This window comes from Tripterygium wilfordii, chromosome 13 (assembly GCF_013401445.1).
Source record: "Tripterygium wilfordii isolate XIE 37 chromosome 13, ASM1340144v1, whole genome shotgun sequence".
Lineage (NCBI taxonomy): Eukaryota > Viridiplantae > Streptophyta > Magnoliopsida > Celastrales > Celastraceae > Tripterygium > Tripterygium wilfordii.
In genome coordinates, this window is record NC_052244.1 from 1,673,934 (window position 1) to 1,697,386 (window position 23,453).

At 36.2% G+C, this 23,453-nt stretch overlaps 1 protein-coding gene across 1 annotated transcript; it reads left to right on the forward strand.

The window, feature by feature from the left end:
- The first annotated feature begins 95 nt into the window (after positions 1–95).
- On the forward strand, positions 96–22,913 carry LOC120012891 (rRNA biogenesis protein RRP5). Its single transcript, XM_038864440.1, has 40 exons — positions 96–389; positions 477–685; positions 1,097–1,237; positions 1,402–1,575; positions 3,542–3,641; positions 4,806–4,924; positions 5,014–5,136; positions 5,303–5,374; positions 6,266–6,358; positions 6,847–6,960; positions 7,047–7,169; positions 7,910–8,095; positions 8,246–8,320; positions 8,885–9,021; positions 9,566–9,700; positions 10,122–10,267; positions 10,413–10,478; positions 11,398–11,504; positions 11,705–11,785; positions 11,865–11,939; positions 12,015–12,116; positions 12,513–12,681; positions 12,772–12,920; positions 14,219–14,302; positions 14,444–14,544; positions 15,012–15,165; positions 15,273–15,347; positions 15,465–15,612; positions 16,463–17,114; positions 17,989–18,049; positions 18,896–19,041; positions 19,194–19,377; positions 19,669–19,767; positions 20,187–20,554; positions 20,657–20,833; positions 21,429–21,525; positions 21,774–21,929; positions 22,055–22,285; positions 22,371–22,454; positions 22,555–22,913. The coding sequence occupies exons 1-40, from the start codon at positions 221–223 to the stop codon at positions 22,660–22,662; spliced, it is 5,790 nt and encodes a 1,929-aa protein (XP_038720368.1). The 5' UTR covers positions 96–220; the 3' UTR covers positions 22,663–22,913.
- The last annotated feature ends 540 nt before the right edge of the window (positions 22,914–23,453 follow it).

A 23,453-nucleotide genomic window follows, 5' to 3' on the forward strand; every position in this document is an offset into this window, starting at 1 on the left:
TAGCTGCATGTCCATCTCTGAGTCCGAATTCGTCAATATAAGATGGGCCCAACCGAACAAGCCCTAATAAACAAACACCCCGCAGTCCTTAAACCCTGTTTGTTCGTCCAACGGAACTATTTCGTTCCCCAGCCCCGCTCGGATTGCTCTGCGAGACTGCGACTGCCGACTTAAACCTACTTTAAACCCTCCTCTTCTTTCCTTGTTTCGGTGAGCAATAATGGCCGCGCCTTCTAAGAAATCTCAGAAGAGAAACTCCACAGACGGTGGTCGTAAGTTCAACAAGTCTTCCAAGAAGGCCTTCAAACCAAGTAAGGAAAGAAACGATTCCGTTCAATCTAAGGCGATGGCATTGCAGTTTGAAGACGACGTTCCTGACTTTCCTAGAGGTTTTTCCTATCGCTTCTATGTTCTCTTTGATTGATTTTCTGTGCTATGCATGTTTGTTTGATTTACTGATTGTTCTTTATTTCCAGGCAGGGGCAGTTCCTTGAGCCAACGTGAATGTGAGGAGATTCATGCAGAAGTTGATGCAGAATTTGGGGCTGAGTCAAATAAGTCGAAGAAGAACAAGAGGATGAAGATTCAGAAGAAGACTGCATCTCCAGGAGATGACCTGGGCTCGCTTTTCGGCAATGGTATCACTGGAAAACTACCTAGATTTGCTAATAAGATAACTCTGAAGGTATAGAAAGTACAAATTGATCTTCAATTTATGAGAGATTTTTTTTAGTTTGAATAGTTTTTTAAGGTTCAAACTATTGACACATAAATCACGTTTAAGCTTTTCTGACACATAATTTAGCTAAACCTCTATAGTAGGATTTTATTTCAAAGTAGTATATACAATATCTTTGCCTACTCGTAACAAGCCAATGTTTTTCCCGCTCTTATGCTACTGTTCTATCGTTTTTGCCACCTTAAGTCATCTTTCCAATGTTTGTGATGACTTCCTTCTGTGCATTCAAAAGAAGCTTGTTTGTCCAATGAGTATATTTGACATTTATAAATTTATACATCAATCATACTGGAGAAGGTATTCAAATGCCTGGATATTTGATTGCTTATGCTCCTAGTGCCTTATATTTGTGCCCAGAATATTTCTCCTGGGATGAAGCTTTGGGGAGTTGTTGCTGAGGTGAATGAGAAGGACCTTGTAATTAGTCTTCCAGGAGGCTTGCGTGGATTAGTTCGTACAACTGATGCACTTGATCCTGTCGTAGATGATGAAATTGAGGTAGCCTTCAACTTGGAGTCTATTTTGGTTTTTGTATGCCAACCATTTTGTTTCTTTAATTACCATTCCTATATTTCCACTTATAGTCTCTTTGTGGTGTTCAATAATCAATAGTCTATGCATGTTTTCTTTTCTAATTGTATTTTATTTTTCCTCCTTATCAGGAGAGTGAAGGTAGTGTATTTCCAGACATATTCCATGTTGGGCAGCTTGTTTCTTGCACTGTGCTGCAAGTGGATGATGACAAGAAAGAAAATGGGAAACGGAAGATCTGGCTTTCTTTGCGTCTCTCTTTGTTGCACAAAGGCTTCACCTTGGATGCAATTCAAGAAGGAATGGTATGTTAACTTAAATGTATAATATCAGTGAACGTTTCAACATATTTGTTTTGTCATGACATAATGAATTTTCTAGAAATTAAGGACAGAAACTTAGTCGATCACATATGTTGAATTTTTTACGCTATGCTAGATAAAAATTTACGGATGCATACCAAGTGAGGAAATCAGTCCCTTTTTTCTAAGCAGGAGGAAAGCATTCCTTTTAAGTTTTATCTAAGTCATTGCCCCATGCCCCCATCGGATGATGTTATTATGTGTTGGGTGATAACATAGATAAAAACATATTTTTTTTGAATGATGTAGAAATTCTATTGTCGAAGGTTCGTTAGACGCCAAACTGTTATCTCCCTGAAATTAGTATCCAAAGTTCAAGTTTTCTGACATATCTCAGTGCGTAGATTTCATTGTTGACGACACAGATGGGGACTCTAGGATTTTTTTTGATCATCTAACCTGACAATCTCATTGAAGACTCATCTTTGAATGATGGTCAGAATTGAATGAATTGAATAGCCTGGTAAAAATTAAATCAGTAGGTGCATATGGCCCATGTCAATTTATTCAAAAGGATTTTGGTATCACCTGGCTAGATATTAACTTAATTTCGCATTGAGAATTTCTCCTTGAGGTGTGGCTTGTGGTTGGTTGCAGGCTTTTGGGGTTTTCTTTAAACCCTGCATTGGATGGGTTTTCAAACTCCCTCAATCCTCCAGAATTGGGGGAAAAAGTTGCAAATGATTGATGTGATAAGTGCTTAGTTACTTTGTGTTAAAAATAAATAGAATCAAGGCGGCTAACAACAATTGGTCCTCTCGGATGGGCTTGATTGGATGCAGTCTGCTAACTAGATGCCTCCTGTGTTTCGGGGCTGATCTTGAGGTTCGAGCTCATGCATCTGCACAGGGCATCATTTGACTTTTACATCCTGATTCTTGTGCATATGTTTGTTGTTCATATTTGGTGCATCATCACGCCTAACAAGGGTAACCTAGTGGTAATGGAAGGGAATGTTGGAACTGGGATACCTTGGACGTCTAGGCTCGAATCTCTGAAGTTGCATTTTGGATTTAACTGATACTAGTGGTTTATTGGGATGATTCACACCTGACCTTGGAGAGCTTTCATGTTCTTTAAAAAACATGTGGTGCATTGTCATGTCATGTGTCCATCTCTCTCTCTCTCTTAAACTTATTGGGAATGAAGATTTGAACCCTTGCTTCAGATCTGGGTGGTGAGGAGACAACTGCTGAACTAGTGGTGGTCTCATGTCCGTGGCTTATCTTTTTGGATTGGACTACTACTTCAAATTTCTTGTATAGGCAGGGCCATTCTATATTTTGTAATTATCCTGCTGGCAGTAATCTGGATTCTGATGTCTGTTTCTTGGTTCTTGGTGAGTGTTTGAACATGCCTGGTCTTAACCTATGTGCTTGTGGATGAGTTCATATAAAACCATGACATATATGTAAATCTGAGTAAAATTTTACTCAAGGTTTCAAATCAAACTAGGAGTTCTGTTTTGCCAATGAAATTGCACATGTTTTCCTTCCCAAGATATTGCCTCCACTACGTGGGTCTTGTGCATCAGCTGTTGTTTCGTTTGCCATCTTGCAAGTTTTGGTTCAAGGCACTTTAATATAAGTTATGTAGGGTTGATCTTTGTAGATTATAATAACTTGTAATTTCATTTTTTTGTGTATTTCCATATATATTTTTTCTTATTATCATGACTTTCTTTTAATTATCTTCATTTTCATTAATGACATATCTACTTACAAAATGTGATATCTAGTTGTCTGCTGCATTTAGGCATTTCAAAATTTTGCTTATTTTGTTATTGAAGTGCCTATGTAGATGTAGCCAGCAACTGGTTTCAAACCCATCCTTCCTTTGAAACATTTATTATTTCGGCTTTCTGATTTTTTTTGACCTTTACATATCTTCTCTTTTGTTCAATATACAGGTCCTTACAGCATATGTTAGAAGTGTTGAAGATCATGGTTACATACTTCACTTTGGACCACCTTCTTTTATGGGGTTTCTTCCGAAGAACAGCCAAGCTGGTATCTATCAGTGAAATTTCTTGTTAGTTATACTTTTTTATGTACTTGTACTTCGAGACCTATAATGGTTTAGCCATTATGTTAACTGTGTGCTGCTTATTTGGTGGGCTTCTATTTTTGACTCTCTTCTGATTTAGTTTTGGAATATAATAAATTTGGTGTTTACAACACTTATTCGAATTAGAGTAGCATGCACAAGTACCCTACTGAGACCACTGTGGAAATCAGAACCTCAATATCTCTATATACATGTCCCCTCTTTTGGTTGGGAGTCATTGACGTATTAATGCACAAGGGTTAAGAACATAGCATATCCCCCTTTCAGACTGGTAATTGTCTCTTTATAGAGAGTACTCCCACATTATCGAAGACAAACTCTCTTCCTTTCATTCTGCTTTAACCACTTGTCCTTTCAACTGAATGTGCATTAAATGATGTAGGAGTCACCCTGACTGAAGAAAGCAGTTATACATTTAAATACATTTTATCCTTTGTAAGGTACATTATCTTTTTCTTCCAGAAAATACTCCAAGAGGAGGAAGGATTTTTTCCACCACAAGCAGCCTCTTGATGTCCCATACTTGACATAATAATTTGCCCAGAAGCTTTTAAAGAGTTTTATCTGAATCTAGTTAACCCAATTTGTTATGGTTCTTGAATGACTTATGGAAGATGATTGAACTCTAGGGTAATTTCAATTATACTACAGAAAGTCCATTTGCAAGAACTTTTGTGTTAGGTGCTATAGAATGTTCTTTTTTATCTTCCTGTATTGACATAGGTCATTAAACTCTTGGAGGGGACTCCCAAGAGTTCTGTTGATATCAGATTCTTGGGAATTTAGGGTTTAGGGATTTATTCAATTGTCATGCATCCACTTAAAAATCTCAGAAACCCAACAAGCCCTGTGAAAAAAAGACTATTTAGGTAACTACCTGAGTTGTTATTTGAATTTCCTGATGCTATGTTACTATGTTAGTCTCTATTGGCGTTCGTACTGTCATGTTTTCCATTTCAGATAGGACCCATTATGAGTCTCTTTGTCTGTTGGCTGTATTGACACGATGTTTATTATGCCATTTGTATTGCATCTGAAAAATTATGTCTATTGCTTTCTTTATTTTTTATGGTTTTTGCTGACCTCCATGTTTTTGCTAACTGCAGATAGCAAGGGGGTTGAAGTGAAGACTGGGAAACTTTTGCAAGGAGTTGTTAGACAAATTGATAAAACTCGGAAAGTTGTTTATCTGAGTTCTGATCCAGAAACAGTGTCTAAATCTGTTGTATGTTGTTTGGCATCTCTTGCCTTTTTAACTATTTTCCCTTGCATTTTTGTTTCTGTTTTAACATCTTATTGCTCAATGCTTAACAGACAAAGGATCTTAAGGGCATTTCAATTGATCTTCTTGTCCCGGGCATGATGGTTAATGCACGCGTACAGTCAACCCTTGAAAATGGGATAATGTTATCATTCCTTACTTACTTTACTGGAACTGTAAGTTCACTATGTTCCTGCCATGAGAACTAATTGTAACATGTCATATCAGTGAATTATCAATTATGTAAAAACTGGTTTATTTTAGGGTAATTTAATAAATTTTATGGCTTTGAAATTGGGGACTGTTCTCCTAACCCACTGTTTATGTTTTTGGGTGTTACAGGTTGATATGTTTCATTTACAAAATACCGTACCTAGCTCAAATTGGAAGGTTGATTACATTAAAAATAAAAAGGTATGCGCTGAAAATTATCAGTTTGCAATTAATCTCAGTAATCTCTACTCAAGCCCTTAATGATACAGATTAGTCTCCTGCTAACTAGTATTGAAACAATAGAAAATGCTTGGTTTTTAGGGAGTGATATGCATACAATTTTCTGATCATATACTTCTTAAATTTCATCCTCATGGAGTAAGCCAGTTTGGAAATTGTTTCCAAGTTTCTAAAAATAGAATGAAAAGCAAAATAGTTTGTTTTAGAAACTGTAATCGAAAACGGGATAAAATTTCTCTTAAAAATCACTAGAAACTTCTCTTCATAGTTGAAACATTGCTTTCTTACTAAAACGATTTGTCTTCATTAAAAAAAATTTCCTCTAAATATTCAAAATAGAAGATTGATGAGATGGTTTAAGTTTTATTCACCCTTCTTGTTCTTCTTTTGGTATTTCATTCCATTAAGGCATCATGAGGGAATGTGTCGTTGAATACTTTGTTTTCACGATAAAACAATTTATATTTTGTTTTCATAGATTATTTTCTCCAAATTTTTTGAGTGTGTGATTGGTGAGTTGGTTTAAATTTTATACCCTTCTTATCTTTCTATGCGAATTTCATTACATTAAGACATCATGAAGCAAAGATTATATGCTGCCATGCTGGTAACCATCACAGATTGAAATAGAAGAACGATGGATGGTGATGGTTTTTTTGTCACTTATTACTTGCTTGCACAGTCTGCTCCTTGTTCTGGTGTTTTTGTTTTGTTTACTTTCTATCTTGTCAATGGCGCTGGACATGCTTGAACGTCTTTATTTCCAAGCACAAATTTTAGCCAACCACAATTGCCTCTGAATGTTGCTGTCCTTTTTCTTTATTAATAAAAATGTCTAATATTTTGGTTTAGGTCAATGCTCGGATATTATTTGTTGATCCCTTGACAAGAGCTGTTGCTTTGACCCTGAATCCACATCTTGTTCATAATAGGGCTTCTCCTTCAGTAAGTTGTTAATTGTTACTCACTCATGAAGATTCTGTGTGCTTTGCTCTTGTGAAAAAAGAAAAGAAAAAAAGAGTGAGAAATCAGAGGTGAATCTTGTTTTGCATCATCAATCTAAAGGTGTTTTTTGCTGCTTGGACTTTGGTTTCTGGCGAGCACTATGCCATCGCTTTGTATTTTAGTACGTAACTAGTTGTCCTTTTATTGGTGGACCTTTTGTGAGTAATAATCATGATATCACCCATTTTTATTTGACTAAGCATCCCCGCCCCCTTCACTCTCTTAATTTTTCGCCTAGTTGAGACTCTCTGTCTCTCTCCACACCCTCACAAACAAAGGGGTATGCATGCACCCTGGTCAATGTTTCTTATATTTCTACTGAGATATTCTTTTAGTCGGTTAGGTGTAGCTGCTTTTTTATGAGCATGTCGAGTCATTATATATTGCCCTATTCTTATTCTGTACTAATATTCTGGGTTCTTTTGCAGCTTGTTAAGATAGGAGATATTTATGACCATTCAAAAGTTGTCAGGGTAGATAGAGGATCAGGTCTTCTGCTTGAGATTCCTTCTACACCAGTGTCAACTCCGGCTTATGTTAGCGTACGTATATTTTGTGTCTTTACCACTAGTTCAGCTTGATTATTTAGATACTTTACTCAGGTTGTGGTAGATTACATCCCCTGCAGATATCTGATGTGGCTGAAGAGGAAGTCAAGAAGCTTGAGAAAAAGTTTAAGGAAGGGAGTAATGTTCGTGTTCGAATTCTTGGGTTTAGGCACTTGGAAGGGCTTGCTACAGGGGTTTTGAAGGTTGCTTGGCGTATTTCTTTAGTTGTAGATAATATACATTCATTGTTTGACATCAATGGTCAGAAGTTTTTATTGAAATTTTATGTTTACCTAGAAAATACTAGCTTCTTTCGACTCCAAAGGTACTGGTTTATTGATGTGTGCACTGATTTATCGTTGGTGATGGTATGCTGTTTAGTTTGAAGTGCGAAATCTCCAGTCAATGTGGAAACTAGTATCTGGCTAGGGAAGGAGCTGATGGGACTTCAGTTGCTCTCTATTGGGTGGACTTTTGGCAAGATGTCATTTCTTCATCACTTGCCCAAGTATGACTTAGGAGTTAGGGACGGTCTTTGCCTCTAGCTTTAGTTCTTCGACTAAACAGAATCTCTTTTACCGGATAAAAAAATAGAATAAAAAGGGAAAACACAATTGTAGGAGACGACAAGATGTTGCATGACCTTTGAGGAGGTGCAGGTAAAAATTACAAGGGGGCTATGCAGATATCGTGAAGAAAAAATTGTTACAGTGCTGAGAAGACCGATACTTAATACAATCAAACAATTTTTCAATTAAATTTGCCATTGTTGATTTGAACAATGAAATGAAACTGATCTCGTTTTAGGTTTCGTCAACTCTGTTGCATAATTTATTCTATTATTAAGCATCTTTATTTTGTAAATCAGGTGTTTCCTTTAATGACATTAGATGTACTTGTTATGAGTTTTTTATCTGATGGTCTGCCGTTTTCTATTAATTAGGCCAGTGCTTTTGAAGGACCAGTGTTCACCCACTCTGATGTGAAGCCTGGGATGTTGGTTAGGGCTAAAATCACAGCTGTTGACAGCTTTGGAGCTATTGTGCAATTTCCTGGTGGTGTAAAGGCACTTTGTCCGCTCCGACATATGTCTGAATTTGAAATTGCAAAGCCTGGAAAAAAATTTAAGGTAACCTCCTAACTACCTTTGCCTTTTGGGCAGTGTGTAAAATTTTGGTTGAAGCATATGTGCTTATCTTGTTGACTCTTTAACGTAATGCTTGTTTTGAAGCTCTAAGTTTTTTTTTTTTCCTTTGTTTTTTCCTGCATTGTTGTGCAGATTGGAGCTGAACTCATGTTCCGCGTGCTGGGATGCAAGTCCAAGAGAATAACTGTAACACATAAGAAAACACTTGTATGTTCTGTATAGATTTCAGTTTCCAATCAGTGGCTTACTTATTTCAGATTTTCCTCTTTCTGTATGTACAGCCAATGTGATCCAGTTGCTGTAACACATAAGAAAACACTTGTATGTTACTATGTTCTGTATAGATTTCAGTTTCCAATCAGTGGCTTACTTATGCTCAGATTTTCATCTTTCTGTATGTGTATGTTTTAAGCCAATGTGATCCAATTGATTGAGTAGTTTTTTATAAATTTCATACTGCCTCGAACTACTATATTTTCGGTACTGGAGTTGTTTGATTTCCACTCGTGCTAATAGTTTATAACTTGAAGCCTTGATACTTACGCTGAACTGGTGTATGATTGGTTTCTGAAGTATTTGAATATCCATGAGTAGCACTTATGGAGGAGAATCGACTGTTGTCTCTTTGAAGTAGGAGCCCCACATGTTTGTCCTATTAATAAAATATTTGTGTTCTAAACTAGTATTAGCTTATGTGGTCATTGTGGTGTCACTAGTGTGTAAAACTTGGTAGATTCTTGATTCATATACTGTCGGTTGATGCTTTGGCAGGTAAAATCAAAACTTGGGATCTTGGGTTCATATACTGATGCAACTGAAGCACTGAGAACGCATGGTTGGATTACAAAGATTGAAAAGCATGGCTGTTTTGTCCACTTCTACAATGGAGTCCAAGGATTTGCTCCCAGGCAAGTCTCCAATTTTCTTTTGGTGATCTCCTTTAGCCTTTTATGTGAAACCTGTGCTTTTATTGTGACATCTTATTCAGTGCTTTTTCGTCCTTCTATTTCTTGTGGAGCCTTTCAGCACTCCTTCTGCCGTAAATAAATGTTGAACTGTAGGCACTCTGACTTTGCGTAGTGTTAGCATTGATCGGTAGATGTCATGAAATATTTTAATGGAGATGTCTGGCAAGGAATAATTACTACAATATTTATGTTTGTTATCCTATGAACAGAATGTAAGTAACTTGTAATGGATATGCTGACAAATGCTGTTTTGTCCTCTTCAAGTTCTTTTTTCGATTAAGTGAGTGAAAATGCAAACAAGTGCAATTTCTGGTTTTTATGGTTGTGTTTATTGTTTCTCTTCATAAAAGTGTTGGTTTTACCTTCCTTCCTTTTGGGATGGGAAGAAATTGGTTAATGGATCGCATTAGTTTTTGTTTCCTATTATATTCACTTTTTGGCTGATCCCATATTTGCTTATTGATTGATCATATTTGTAAATCAGATCTGAACTCGGATTAGACCCAGGGTCAGAGCCGAGTTCAATGTATCATGTTGGACAAGTCGTCAAATGCAGAATACTGAGTTCCATTCCTGCTTCGAGGCGGATCACCCTCAGTTTCTTAATGAAGCCTACAAGGTTTGCATTTCATTAAAATTTTAAATGATTTGGTTGATGTGTTTATGTTTCCTTCTTGCATATTCGTTTTACAGCTAGCTGAAAATCGTAAGTTGCCATGTAAATCCAGACTATGCTACCAATTATACTTACTCTAAAATGCATGAGGCTGATTGCATCATTGCCATATGAGAGATCTTACATCTGTTTAAGAAAAGTTTGCCATGCATATACTGTTCCTCACTCTTTGAAGTGGAGATAATGATAGCTTGTCATGGGTAATAGTAGGGAATTATTTTCGGCCCACCAAGCTTAGATTGTTTGAATTCTCTTTTTCTATGTGAGTAGAGGTTCAAAATTTTGTCAAAATTTTCTATATCTTTTGTCTTTGGCCTTTTTGATGAAAAACTGGTGGTGATATATTTGAGTGTTCAATTTACAGGGTTTCCGAAGATGATGCGGTCAAGTTGGGTAGTCTTGTTTCAGGTGTTGTTGACAAGGTGACCCCTTCTGCAGTAATTGTATGTGTTAGTTCAGAGGGTCGGTTGAAGGGTTCAATCTCAACTGAACATCTGTCAGATCATCTTGGTATATACTTTATTTTTCTAATAAAGTCTTTCGCTTTTCCGTTCATCATAATAAAAAAAATCTCGAAAGAATTCTATTCTTCTTCTTCCCCATCAAATTTATGATTTTTTTTAGTGTTTACGTAGTTGCACTTTTCATTGTGCAGAACTTGCTACTTCTATAAAGTCAGTTTTGAAACCTGGATATGAGTTCGATCAGCTGTTGGTATTAGGTATTTTATCATACTTTCTTTTCAATGATTTTGAGTATATGATTCCATAATGGTGCATGTATAATGCTTGGGTTCATAAAACAGATCTGTCAGGATTTGGTTTTCCATTTCTTCCTTGTCTCGACATTATGTTCTAAGAAATAAAATATGTTGCCACATTTTATACTTTATGTTTGTATTAGATTAACAGAGAAATGAAGTATTGAGCACCCAATCTTAATTGTAATCTTCACTTTTGATTGAGATTTTCCCATTTTATCTTAACTAAAAAGTATTATTTTGAATCGACAAAACCCCTGATTTGCCCCCTCAAAATTCACGGCGAGCAACGAGCTTGGCTTTCTACTATTCTTGAGCTATTAATATTTTCCTGAAGCATAAGGTGTGTTCTTTACCTTGGAGGCATAAAATCTGTGTCTTAATTGATGAACTGATATGCAATATTGTGATGAGCTGAAGAACGCAAGTAGAATTAGTTTGTTATTATTTACTAGTCAATAAAAGACTTCTAGTTTGTCCTGGTTCTATCCAAACCAGCAATATGAATAGTAACCTTTGATCGGGTGAACTATGAAATTTGCATTAAATATTTTTAGTTATTTTCTTTCTGAACATAAATCAGTACAAGAGGGTCTTGACTCCTACATGTGCTGCTTTACTTTGAGAAGCCTCCGTCTATCATAGATACTACTTTTAGAAGTAAGAATCTCTTCTTGACCTGACCTTAATAACGCACCATTATAGAGTTTGGATGTTTCATTTTGGTATTAATATGAAAACATCGTTTTGTTTTCTTTTATGGGTAGCCTTTGAAGTTTTTTTGGTGATGAATCTGCTGTTTATATTTTGGAAGCACTATTTAGCAATAACTGGCATTAGTAAATGCTATTTTCATTGTTCATTTTTCGCGTTTGCATAGATATTGAGAGCAACAATTTGATACTCTCTGCAAAATATTCTTTGGTCAACTCGGCTCAAGATATTCCTTCGGATCCCAGTCAGATTCGTCCTCAGTCAGTGATCCATGTATGTATTCTGGGATTTGTGTTCAAATAACTGGTTGCGAAGCTTTTTCATTTAAAGAAAAGAAAAAAAACTACTTTTGTGAGATAATTTTACTTTCACTTTTGTTTTGTCAATGATTTAAAGGTTATGTCTACTTTCTAAAAAAAGGGTTCTGCGTGACTACTTTCACTTAAAAAAAGAATTTATTTTGTGCACGCCAGGGTTATATCTGTAACATAATTGAAACTGGCTGCTTCGTCCGCTTCCTTGGGCGTTTAACCGGATTCTCCCCTAAAAGCAAGGTGGGTTTATCTTATTAGAGAAAATACTTTCTTTTGTGTTCAGTCATATTTATTCTGTTTTCCCCTCTTTCTTTTGTAGGCTATGAATGACCAACGATCTTCTCTTTTCGAGGCCTTTCACATCGGACAATCTGTTCGAGCTAATATTCTTGATGTTGGTGAACTATCTGAGACTGATACTTCTGAACATGCGATCAGTTATTCACTCTTTCATTTTTTTTTCCTCCAGGTTAATAATGAAACAGGTAGAATAACACTTTCTTTAAAGCAGTCATGTTGCTCATCAGCAGATGCATCCTTCCTTCAAGAATTCTTTCTGTTGGAGGAGAAGGTAATGTCAGTACCATATTGAGTAGATGTGGTGTTTATTTTCTTAATGGAATTCGCTTTCTGTGTATAGTCGGGTGTTGTTGTTACGTGTTTTGCGACTGTGATAAAACTTCTCTGTAATCTTGTTATTGAAATTATTACAGTTTATGCTACCCATTGGGTCACTGGCTTTGTGCCTTATAACTGAAAAGTGCATTTTAGTTTTCCATATTCTAATGCTGCTGATTGCTTATAGGGTTTTGCTTTTTTTTTTCCTTTGAAGTTTGTAACTGATCATATTTTCTGTGTTTACAAATAAACTACATATCCAATTACTTCACCATAGGGATTTTGCATGATAATCGGATAACAGATGTTCTTACTTTACAACTTTTTTTTTTTGGTTTTCTTAATCCAGATTGCTAGGCTGCAGTCTTCTGACTCCAAAAGATCTGAATTGAAGTGGGTCAGAGGATTTGATGTTGGTAGTGTCATTGAGGGCAAAATTCAGGAGGCAAAGGAATTTGGAGTTGTCGTCAGCTTTGAAAAGTACAATGATGTTTTTGGTTTTATTACACATTATCAATGTAAGGTCCTTTTCCGCTCTAGTTTGGTTATTGGTTGAGGAGTTATTATTATTGAGTTGTTTAACCTACGATCAAATTTAATCTTTGCAGTAGGTGGAACTGCTGTGGAAAAAGGCTCTCTTGTTCGAGCTGTGGTTCTTGATATTGCCAAGGCAGAATTTCTGGTTGATTTATCTCTGAAGCCAGAGTTTTTTGATAAATCCGGAGGAGGAATGTCTGACAGCCGGTCTGAGAAGAAGGTTAAACGTTTTCCCTTCTTCTGTAATGTTCTTAATATTTTCCTTTTATCCCATTGCCTATGTATGCATCGTTTATCTCTGTCGTATGCGTGGACCAAGGTCTGACAGGATAAGGTAAGGTCGCAGTTAATAACCTGTGGTTTGCCATCTCTTTGATTTCTTGCTATGCCACTTTGTTGGTGATATAGGCCAGGTTTGAGTAATCTGTGAGCATGTGCTTACTGTTTAAGAAGGATAATAGAAATTGTCACAATAAATGAAAGACGGCAAAATCTGTGTATTAACCCTGGTTTGAACTGAAAAGAATGATTGAAATTTGAAGTGTAGTTTTTGACAAATGAAATCTTCTGAAAGAAAAGGATAATGGAGATTGTGGCAATAAATGAAAGAGTACAGAATCTGTGCATAAGCATTGGTTTGAACTAATAAGAGTGATTGGAATCTGACTAATGATGTTTCTGAAAGCTTTATTGCTTTACTGGTTAAGTCTGTTGAAAGCATGTGGTTGTTATGAAATCTTAAGGATTCATGAGATGTTTGGAGAAATATTGGTTTTGAGATGAGGTTGCACTGGTTATGTCCTGTTCTCTTCTTCTCCACGGCTTCATCAGCAGTTTTGTTGATGCTTTATCTCTCCTCTTAATAAATGTTGAGAACTTTTGCGTTAGATGTGTGGCAACAGAAGGATAGGATAGGAAACAAGACCATTCGATCTAGGGTGGTGGGGGTAGTGCCGATCGAAGACAATGCGAGAAACTCGTCTAAGATGGTATGGACCCATAGAATTAGAACATAAAAATAGTGCTGCATCAGTGAGAAAAGGTGTGAAAATTCCGGTAGCAAGTAGTAAAAAGAGGAGAAATGGACCTTAAAAAGACATGGATGCAGGTTCTGTTCAATTGGATTAATGGAGGGTACAGATCTAGAGAGAAAGTTATGACAAAAGTGAATTCTCGTGGTGTATTTAAACCAATTTCTCTTATGGATTCATGCAGCCAACTCCAAAATATTTGAATGGGTTCCTGTTGCTGTAGCCCCTTGGTGTTCCTGAAGTTCTCACAAGACAATTCAAATATGATTTTTTGAATGTTTTTAATATTTGAAAAACTTAGAAAATTTTGAAAAGCAGTGCTTGAGCAGCACAATTTAGGTACCTGAAATAGTAAGAAAGTCCAGGCACCCTGGATACAAACTATTTGGGGAAATGGCTTTCATGATGATGATAAATGGGGATTATATGTGATTCTATTTGTGCACATTATATTTGCCACTAATTTATACTTTTTCCATGATATCAGAAACGTAAGAGAGAGGCATCCAAGGAATTGGAGGTGCATCAGACTGTAAATGCAATTGTAGAGATTGTGAAAGAGAAATACTTGGCAAGTTCTTCTCCTGTTTTTGTCATTGTGATTATATCTTTTATTGCTTGGCAATTTCTTATTATTTAGTCTTTTATTATTATCTTTTTGCAAGAGTCCGACGTAAGATGTAATCTTAACCTCAAAATCTTCTGAAATCAGGTTCTTTCAATACCTGAGTATGACTATGCGATTGGTTATGCCTCCGTATTCGACTTCAACATTCAAACATTTCCTCATAAACAGTTTCAAAATGGACAGAGGTGAGCATTTTTTTTGGTGTTTAGGTTATTATCTGTGCTGCACATGTTAATTTTTTCCCTAGTATGTTTACGTCTGGAGATCATGGTGTCTTCTCTGCATCTCCTTTGTAGTTACTAGGTTTACGTTGTTTACTATATTTGCTTTTGTGCCCATTTTTCTCGAAGGCAGTGTGCAGCTAGCCTTCAAATGTTCGTTATGTGTAATCTGTTAGCGTGTTATGGCTTAATATTACTTGTAATTATTTACTAATTATATGATTTACAAATGGGATAATGCTTGAGACCCCCAAAATATCACCCCCAAAAGACCCCCATTTAATGTGGAGTGTTGGATGTGTAATGGGCCCTACATGTGTGTTTTTAATCAATGGCTATTTTAATGCCACATAGATTTGGGGTACTTTTGCGGGTCTCTAGCATTGTCCTTACAAATGGGGATGCAACTGAATTCTGTTTACTTTTTCCAGTGTAACTGCAACTGTTATGGCCCTGCCAAACCCTTCAAGTTCAGGGAGGTTGCTTTTACTCCTTAATTCCATTAGTGAAGCGACCGAGACATCCAGTTTGAAGAAGGCCAAAAAGAAGTCTAGCTATTGTGTGGGATCGTTGGTTCAGGCAGAGGTGTATAGCTTTGATAATATTTTTCTTGGCATTGCTGTTTAGAATACCTTAGTGCTTGTACCAGGCAATACTCAACTTTGTGTGTTCATTTTGTTATGGGCTTCCAGATAACTGAAATTAAGCCTCTTGAACTGAGATTGAAATTTGGAATTGGTTTCCATGGGAGGATTCATATAACAGAGGTGATTTTCCTGATTATCTTGATTTTACTTTTGGAAACTATTCTGGAAAAATCTTCGAATACCTGATTGCCTTTTCATTATTATTAATTTTATGACTTTAACATGTCTCGTGGACAGGTAAATGATGGTAATGCATTGGAAGATCCATTTAGTAACTTCCGGGTTGGGCAAACAGTGACTGCAAGAATTCTTGCAAAGGCTAATCAGTCGGATAATAAGAGGAGTTACCTATGGGAGTTATCCGTCAGACCAAAAATGCTTACAGGTAATTGCTTCCTGTGGAGTTTTCTTTATTGATCCGATTAACCAAAATCACTTCTTGGTAAACTGTCCTATTGTAAATGTTACTTGGTTTGAACTCTCTCGAATTTAACATCCCAAAAATTGTCTTAGTAGTCGCTAGATGGTTTTGAGTTGCTATATAGACTGTTTTTTCTTCTAATGTCATCACTTTTATTCCCCTCTTTCTTTCTTTTTTTCCACCCTTGTTTAATTCTCACGCCATCAGGAGGTTGTTAGAGCAACTTCAGTAGTGTTAATTTGCTAGCCCAGCAAAAATTTATATTGGGTCCCACTTCTATTACATAAAAAGTCAAGGCAAACACGTCTCTCAATACAACCACATTAACAAAACACATCTCCCAATATAACCACATCAACAAAACACAAATTCCTATACATTTTCCTTCCCACCCAACATGGTGGCCAACAAATTCTCATGCCCTCCATGTTGTCCCCAATAAAACTACACCAAAACACAATCTTTCAATATAAAACACATCTCCTAATATAGCCACATCAGCAAAACACAAAACCCAATACAACCACATCAGCAAAACACAAAACCCCATACATATTTGTTGGTCCAGACAAAATAACACCATTGCAAGTGCTCCCATGCATTAACCAGTGGTCCTATCTTGTAATCTCGTGAGTATGCTAGAGTAGTGCTTGGGCATGTACATCAGAAGACTCAGAACAAACCTTGCGAACCATGGCAATCCAAATGCCTTTAAGTTGCTGTATACGACATTTTTCTTGTAACTTGGGCCAACCTTTTTCACTTGTGGATGTTATGTTTTTTCCTTCATAATCTAAACTGCAATCGTATACAGGATCCTATGATCTGGAGGACGAGCTTATGGATGAGAAGTTGAAGTTTTTGGCTGGAGAATGTGTCAGTGGTTATGTATATAAAGTGGACAATGAATGGGCCTGGTTAACGGTATCTCGACATGTTAAGGGACAGTTGAATATTCTTGACAGTTCATTTGAACCTACTGAACTTCAAGAATTCCAGAAGCGCTTTTATGTTGGAAAGGCTGTTTCTGGCCATGTTCTAAATTTCAACATAGAGAAGAAGCTACTCCGGTTGGTTCTTCGTCCTGTATGTGGTGTCTCTGGTGGACCTTTAGGTGGTGAAGATTCTAAGGTGGATGTTCCAAACAATAATGTTTTCAATGAGCAGAATACTTCTCATATTCATGAAGGAGATATCGTGGGTGGCAGAATTTTGAAAATACTTCCTGGTGTTGGAGGATTGATTGTCCAAATTGGTCCTCATTTGCATGGTAGGATCCACTTCACTGAACTTAAAGACTCATGGGTGTCAGACCCATTATCTGGATATCATGAGGGACAATTTGTAAAGTGCAAGGTTCTGGAAATAAGTCGAACAGTCAAGAGCACTGTTCACATTGACCTGTCATTACGTTTATCTCTAGATGGCATGCTCAGTCAGAACAAGAATGACTTGCCCGACCACGTGTAAGTCCTGAATTTTGGATTATTACCCAGATAATCTAATTCATATGTTGCTCATAAATTTGTGTTCATCTTTTGGTGTGAATATAATTTCTATTATAGTTTTGTTATTTATGTTTTAGAACATTTTATGAATTTGAACGGCGAAAATGTACTTTTTGTCCCTCAACTATAAGGTGAGTTTCGTTTTCGTCCCTAAGCTTTTTTTTCTCCCATTTTCGTCCCTCAACTATTCGAAAGTACCATTTTTGTACTTGGATTTTCCGTCGTCGGATTTATTTGAGGGACAAACGGGGTACTTTCCCATAGTTGGGGGACGAAAAAGGGAGAAAAAAAAAAGGTTAAGGGACGAAAATGAAACCCGACCAATAGTTGAGGGATGAAAAGTACCATTTTGCCGAATTTGAACAAGGTTGAGGTTTTTCATAGTTTCATTACAATTTTTATTAACAGATTTTTCTGGTCTTAGTTTTTTTTTATAATCACATTGATTTACTAATATTTTGAGGCATCAATGCTTTAGCTTCCTATTTCCTTTTCCCCCTTTCTTGTGGTGGAGGAAGGAGTTCATTTGTGTACAACCCTGGACAGGTTCCACATAGGATATGTTCCTGGATTTTTGTGATATATTAACGTCTACCAAGTCATTGTTCTAGTTAATTGAGTGACCTTAGCTAGTTGAAAATTTCAATACGATTTTCTTTACATGTTCATATTTTGATAAGTAAATCTGCACCCTCTTTGCTTCTTTCAGTTGCAAAAGCATTCGTTCTATTAGCTACTGTTAAAGAAAACTATTATTGTACTTTTCTGTGAGTAATCTGTTATGTCATGTACAGACTCTTATGAATATGTGTCGGTGGCTTATGATATGCAGAGATACTCCCTTCAAACATTTGGAAAAGATAGATGATCTTCATCCCAATACAATAATACAGGTAATTATAGATAAAGACCGGCTTCTCCAATTTTTCATTGCATGCTACTGTCTTTATTCTTGTACCTTGTTTTCCATGTTTTGTCTTCATCATTAACAAGTCGTAGATGGGAGTTTGTGTATCTTGATTGTGTTTTTTGAGTAGTAATTTTGAAGCTTTGGTTTTGTCACACTAATCTTTTGTCCCGGATAGGTCAATCATGTCCATTGTGTTTTGCCATTACATTGACTAGATTATGTCTTGGACCATTTTTATTTTTTTTCATAGATATTGTTTTCTACGACTTGAGTAGTCTTCGATGGTCTTAAGAAATCTCTACCACATTGACAATTATGGTGGATGAATTTTTTTTGTTAATCCTGATGGTAAAAAATTTATAAAATGAATTAGTTTCTGAAATTTTTGATGCATTGAGAAGACTGAATACCAAATTCGTTGTAACTATGATTTCAGAGTGCTCCATGGCTGAAAACTTCCGGGAACAAGTGTTGATTAGAATATTGCAACACCCACCTGTGAAGTCGGGTTTTTTCGTATTGCTTCCCTTGTTATTCTTTTATATTGTCACGAATATTTCCTCAAGATGATATCTTCACTACGTTGTCATCAGATAATGCTATGCTACAGCTATCAGATAAATACTTTGTTCCATAGCTTCCATGGCACATTAATGGACTGATTAATTGTGATCTTGTGAAGCTTGATTGATATAGATTGCAATAATTATGGTGGTAGAATCAATGGTCTATTTAGTTTGGTTTCCCTTTTGTTGTATGCTGACCTCTAGTTTTTTTCATTTTGGATTTGAAAAACGTAATTAGGAACATAACTTCTCTCTTTTTGCAGGGTTATGTTAAGAGTATTACCTCAAAAGGATGCTTCATTTTACTTTCACGGAAGCTTGATGCCAAAATTCTCCTCTCGAATTTATCAGACGGATATATTGAGGATCTTGAAAAAGAATTTCCTGTTGGGAAACTTGTTACTGGCAGGTAAGTTCATTTTTACCATCCTTAGGGCTGAAAATGTCATTTAGGGATTGTGAAGTGCAACATCATCATCATCAAGCCTTTATCCCAAACAATTTGTGGTTGGCTACCTGAATCCCTAAGAGAAAAACTCAATACTGAAATTTTGACTGCAGGGTAATTTCCGTAGAACCGTTGTCAAATCGTGTTGAAGTTACATTGAAGACATTGAATGGTAGCAGTGCATCGAAATCTGAAATTAATGATTTAAGTTGCGTACATGTGGGGGACATCATTTCTGGCAGGATTAGGCGGGTGGAGTCATATGGATTGTTTATAACAATTGACAATACAAGCATGGTAAGGAATAAAGACTTGTTGCAAGACATCATTTCTGGTAATTAATGTGACTTGGGTTCGTGTACTCAGCCCAAGTTCAAACCCCATTCTCAGCCCTTTGTTGTAATGCAATACAGATTTCTAAATCAAGTCTTATGTTTGATTTCAGTTACTTGGGGTTTGAAAGATTTTAGATTTTTCGTATAATCTTTCAATAAAGAAAACATATGGTGTCAATGTGTTAAAAGGATTTTATTTTGGTAAGATGTGTTCCAAGTGAGGTATTGAAATTTTACACTCTTATCTTGCAAGGTTGGGTTATGCCATGTGTCTGAAATTTCAGATGAACACATCGACAATCTGGAAGCAAAATATAGATCAGGGGAGAAAGTTACGGCCAAGATTTTGAAGGTAAAAAAGATTTTATTTTGGCGAGCTATTGGTGAAAGTCAATTACTTTCTCACTAGTACCATATTTGGTATAATTGCAATATTTATATGAATCCCATATTGAATAGTAAATCATTTTAGAATTTTTAAATACACTTTTTTTATTTTACTTTTTTCATACCTTTCTAAATTTAGTCTTATAGAGTAGAGTTCGCCATGGTTATTATCTGGCTTCTTCAGTTAGCAACTCAGAATTTTAGCATTTGAAATTTCGACCATATTATCTTGATGGTCATTTTATCTATTTACATCTCTATCTATCCTGCTGTGTCTGTGTGCGGGCCCCACGGGGGGCGGGGGTTTCCACCTCATGATTTCCAAAACTTGGGTGACTTACAGAGTTGGGCCTTATTTTCTTCTACTTCTGAATATCGTCTTAGGTGGATGAGGAAAGACGTCGGATCTCTCTTGGAATAAAAAGTTCATATTTGAGGGACAGTAGTGAAATCCATTCATCTGAACAAGAATTTGACAAAGGCAATGGCTCTGTTGAAGACGGAGATGTTGAGTCTTTAATGCATACCCGCAGCAGCTCACCTGAGATTCAGATTATGGGTATAGATGGAAATGAAGAATGCACAGTTCTTGCACAAGCAGAATCAAGGTCTTTCATTCGTCCACTTGAGGTCATACTTGATGACATTGAAGACTCAGATGTGCATATTGTAGCTAGTCAAAACCAAGGGCATATTGATACAGTAGATGGGAAGGAGAGAAGACAAGCAAAGAAAAAAGCGAAGGAAGAGAGGTTACTTTGCAGTTGCACAATTGCCTTTTGTTTCTGTCATTAAAGTATGTGGAATTTTCTTTTGCCCATATTTTACTGTTTATTTTGGCAATATCGGTTCAGGGAGCAAGAAATCAGAGCTGCTGAAGAAAGACTGTTGGAAAAAAATGTCCCGACAACTGCTGATGATCATGAGAAACTGGTTAGAAGCTCTCCTAATAGCAGTTTGGTTTGGATGAAGTACATGGCCTTTGTACTCTCTTTGGCTGATGTTGAGAAAGCTCGTTCTATTGCTGAAAGGTATTCCATTGGGGATATGGAGTCCTGCCTTTCTACTATCCGAAAAATTGATGCTCATCTGCTACTGTTTATTAATCTAGTTCTACACAAACCTTCTTGTTAACAAAGAACATGGTTAATTGTACTCAAACAACTCTTCTAAGATATCCAGCAAGTATTGATGAAATAAATCTCTGCACAAAAAGGATAATGGTAATGAGTAAACAGATATAGTTTCAGATTTTGAAAATTTCAAAACTCAGTAATTTTTAAAGATATTTAAGACTCTTGAAATTCTGATGAACTTCTTGCATCTGCTCATATGTATTAATAATTTCAATGTCTTGCTTTGAGATCAGACTAGGGAGATACTGAAGTTTTGTGGTTCTGTGTATTGGTTTATGTCTAAATTATACATGTTAATAGTGTCTCTATCAATTTTTCTGTGGGTAAGGTGCTAAAACTGAAATGTGAATGGAGAAAAAAGTCACCAATCAACTTCCCATTGAGCAGCACATAAGAATACTCTTATTTTTAAATGCAAGAGTATTTGAGTAGTATTGGCATCCTTGTGCAATTAAAATTATATTCTGGCCTTCCTTTTTGGTTTTGCAAGGGCCCTGAGGACGATAAACGTTCGAGAAGAGAATGAGAAGCTTAACATTTGGGTGGCTTATTTCAATTTGGAAAATGAATTTGGAAATCCTCCAGAGGTAGTGAGAAATTATTGTAGTTGTAGCTTTTTTGATATTCATTAGCATTGTAGAGTGAACTGGGAGTCTGGGTGGATGGGGGGCTGGAATCATTCCACCTGATCTCCACCATCAAATGCAACCATGCATTGTATTTGACAACACCACACCCAATGCATTCAATGGTGCAGATCATGTGGAATTGGTGGAATCATTCCAGCAAATCCTTTTCTGAGTCTAGGAGTTTTAATAGTTTTGTTTTTCTTTAGGAAGCTATTATGAAAGTGTTCAATAGAGCATTGCAGTGCTGTGATCCTAAAAAGATCCATCTGGCACTCTTGGGAATGTATGAAAGAACTGGCCAAAACAAGTTTGCTGATGAGCTTCTTGACAAAATGATCAAGAAATTCAAACATTCATGCAAGGTATGTCATGTTCTGTCATAGTGTTTGTTTGTTTTTTTACTTTTGAAACAAGAAATCTAATTCAGTATTTTGGAACTTTTGGGTCAATATTGGAGCTTTAAGATTTTTTAATGTATGAAATGTAGGTTTGGTTAAGGCGGGTGCGGAGTCTTCTGACACAACAGCAAGATAGAGTTCAATCTGTTGTACAACGTGCTTTATTGAGTCTTCCCCGTCATAAGCATATTAAGTTCATCTCACAGACAGCTATTTTGGAGTTCAAATGTGGAGTTCCAGAAAGAGGACGATCCTTGCTTGAAGGAATATTGCGGGAGTACCCAAAGAGAACGGACTTGTGGAGCATTTATCTTGATCAAGTAGAACCATGTCCTCGAACTTATCTTTAGTTAGATAATTCTTCCATTTTTCATCCTTAACATCTTTTGCATCAAAATCTGACAGGAGATCCGACTTGGAGATGTGGATGTAATTCGTGCACTGTTTGAGAGGGCGATTAGCCTGAGCCTTCCTCCTAAAAAGATGAAAGTATGTATCTTTTGTTCAATTCACTTCAAGATGTAAGATTTTATAACTTCCTTGCATCTTTTAAGCCTTATACATGGTGCTTCATTGACTGCATGTGCAGTTCTTGTTCAAGAAGTATCTCGAGTTTGAGAAGTCTAGCGGTGATGAAAAACAGGTTGAATATGTGAAACAGAAAGCGATGGACTACGTTCAGAGCACACTAACTTGATGGTAAATTCGATTAATAGGAATAGATAGTGTTGTTTTTGTTATAAATGAAGAATGAGAAGGAAAAAAAATTGCGGATTAAGCTTATAAACTAATTCAAGGGATGAGGCGTAGTCAGAGGATAAATAATGTTTTTGGAGCAGCCAACTAGTCTTAAGATGTATATGGCCACTTAAATCAGATAATTTAACTCTTAGTGTTGTGTTTTTTTTTCTTTAAATTATTTGGAAACAAAATTTATTGGCTTGATAATTTTTCCCCCTTGCCCGGACCTGATTACCTTTGAGAATGATTGTTGGTTTTTCAGATTTGGGGCTTTTTGGCCTCCAAGGATTGAGATGGAGAGTTTGAAATTTAAGTAATTTAACATTTTTCTGTGCTAACACGCAATGATAACATGGAAAGCCGATCGTTTTTAAGCTGCTTTCTTTGTTATGCTCTCTTACATACAAGGAAAAGAAATGATGTTTTCATTAGGGAATATGTTGTCTCTCCACTCAACTTGATTCAATTTCATGGAAATATTATTAACGTTTAAAAAAATTATAAAAAACACCTACTAATTAAAAAAATTCTACTTGACAGTCATTAGTTGAAGTATAATTTTACAAAATTGGCAATAATCTGCCGGTGTAAATAATATGCCAAAAATCTCAGCATTAATATGGTAAATAATTAGAGATATAAGCTGTGGACAAATGCTCTATTAAAAAAAATAAGTTTAAAATTGAAGTTTATTTTAGAGCTTTTGTTTCTTTTCTCTTTTTTTTTTTCATTTTTTCTTTTCTTTTA

Bases quoted from the DNA above. Each gene is read 5' to 3' on its own strand.
- LOC120012891 (XM_038864440.1), top strand. From the start codon at position 221: ATGGCCGCGCCTTCTAAGAAATCTCAGAAGAGAAACTCCACAGACGGT. The intron at 7,170-7,909 runs GTTGCTTGGCGT...TCTATTAATTAG, and splicing joins TTGCTACAGGGGTTTTGAAG to GCCAGTGCTTTTGAAGGACC. The intron at 22,455-22,554 runs GTATGTATCTTT...CTGCATGTGCAG, and splicing joins TTCCTCCTAAAAAGATGAAA to TTCTTGTTCAAGAAGTATCT.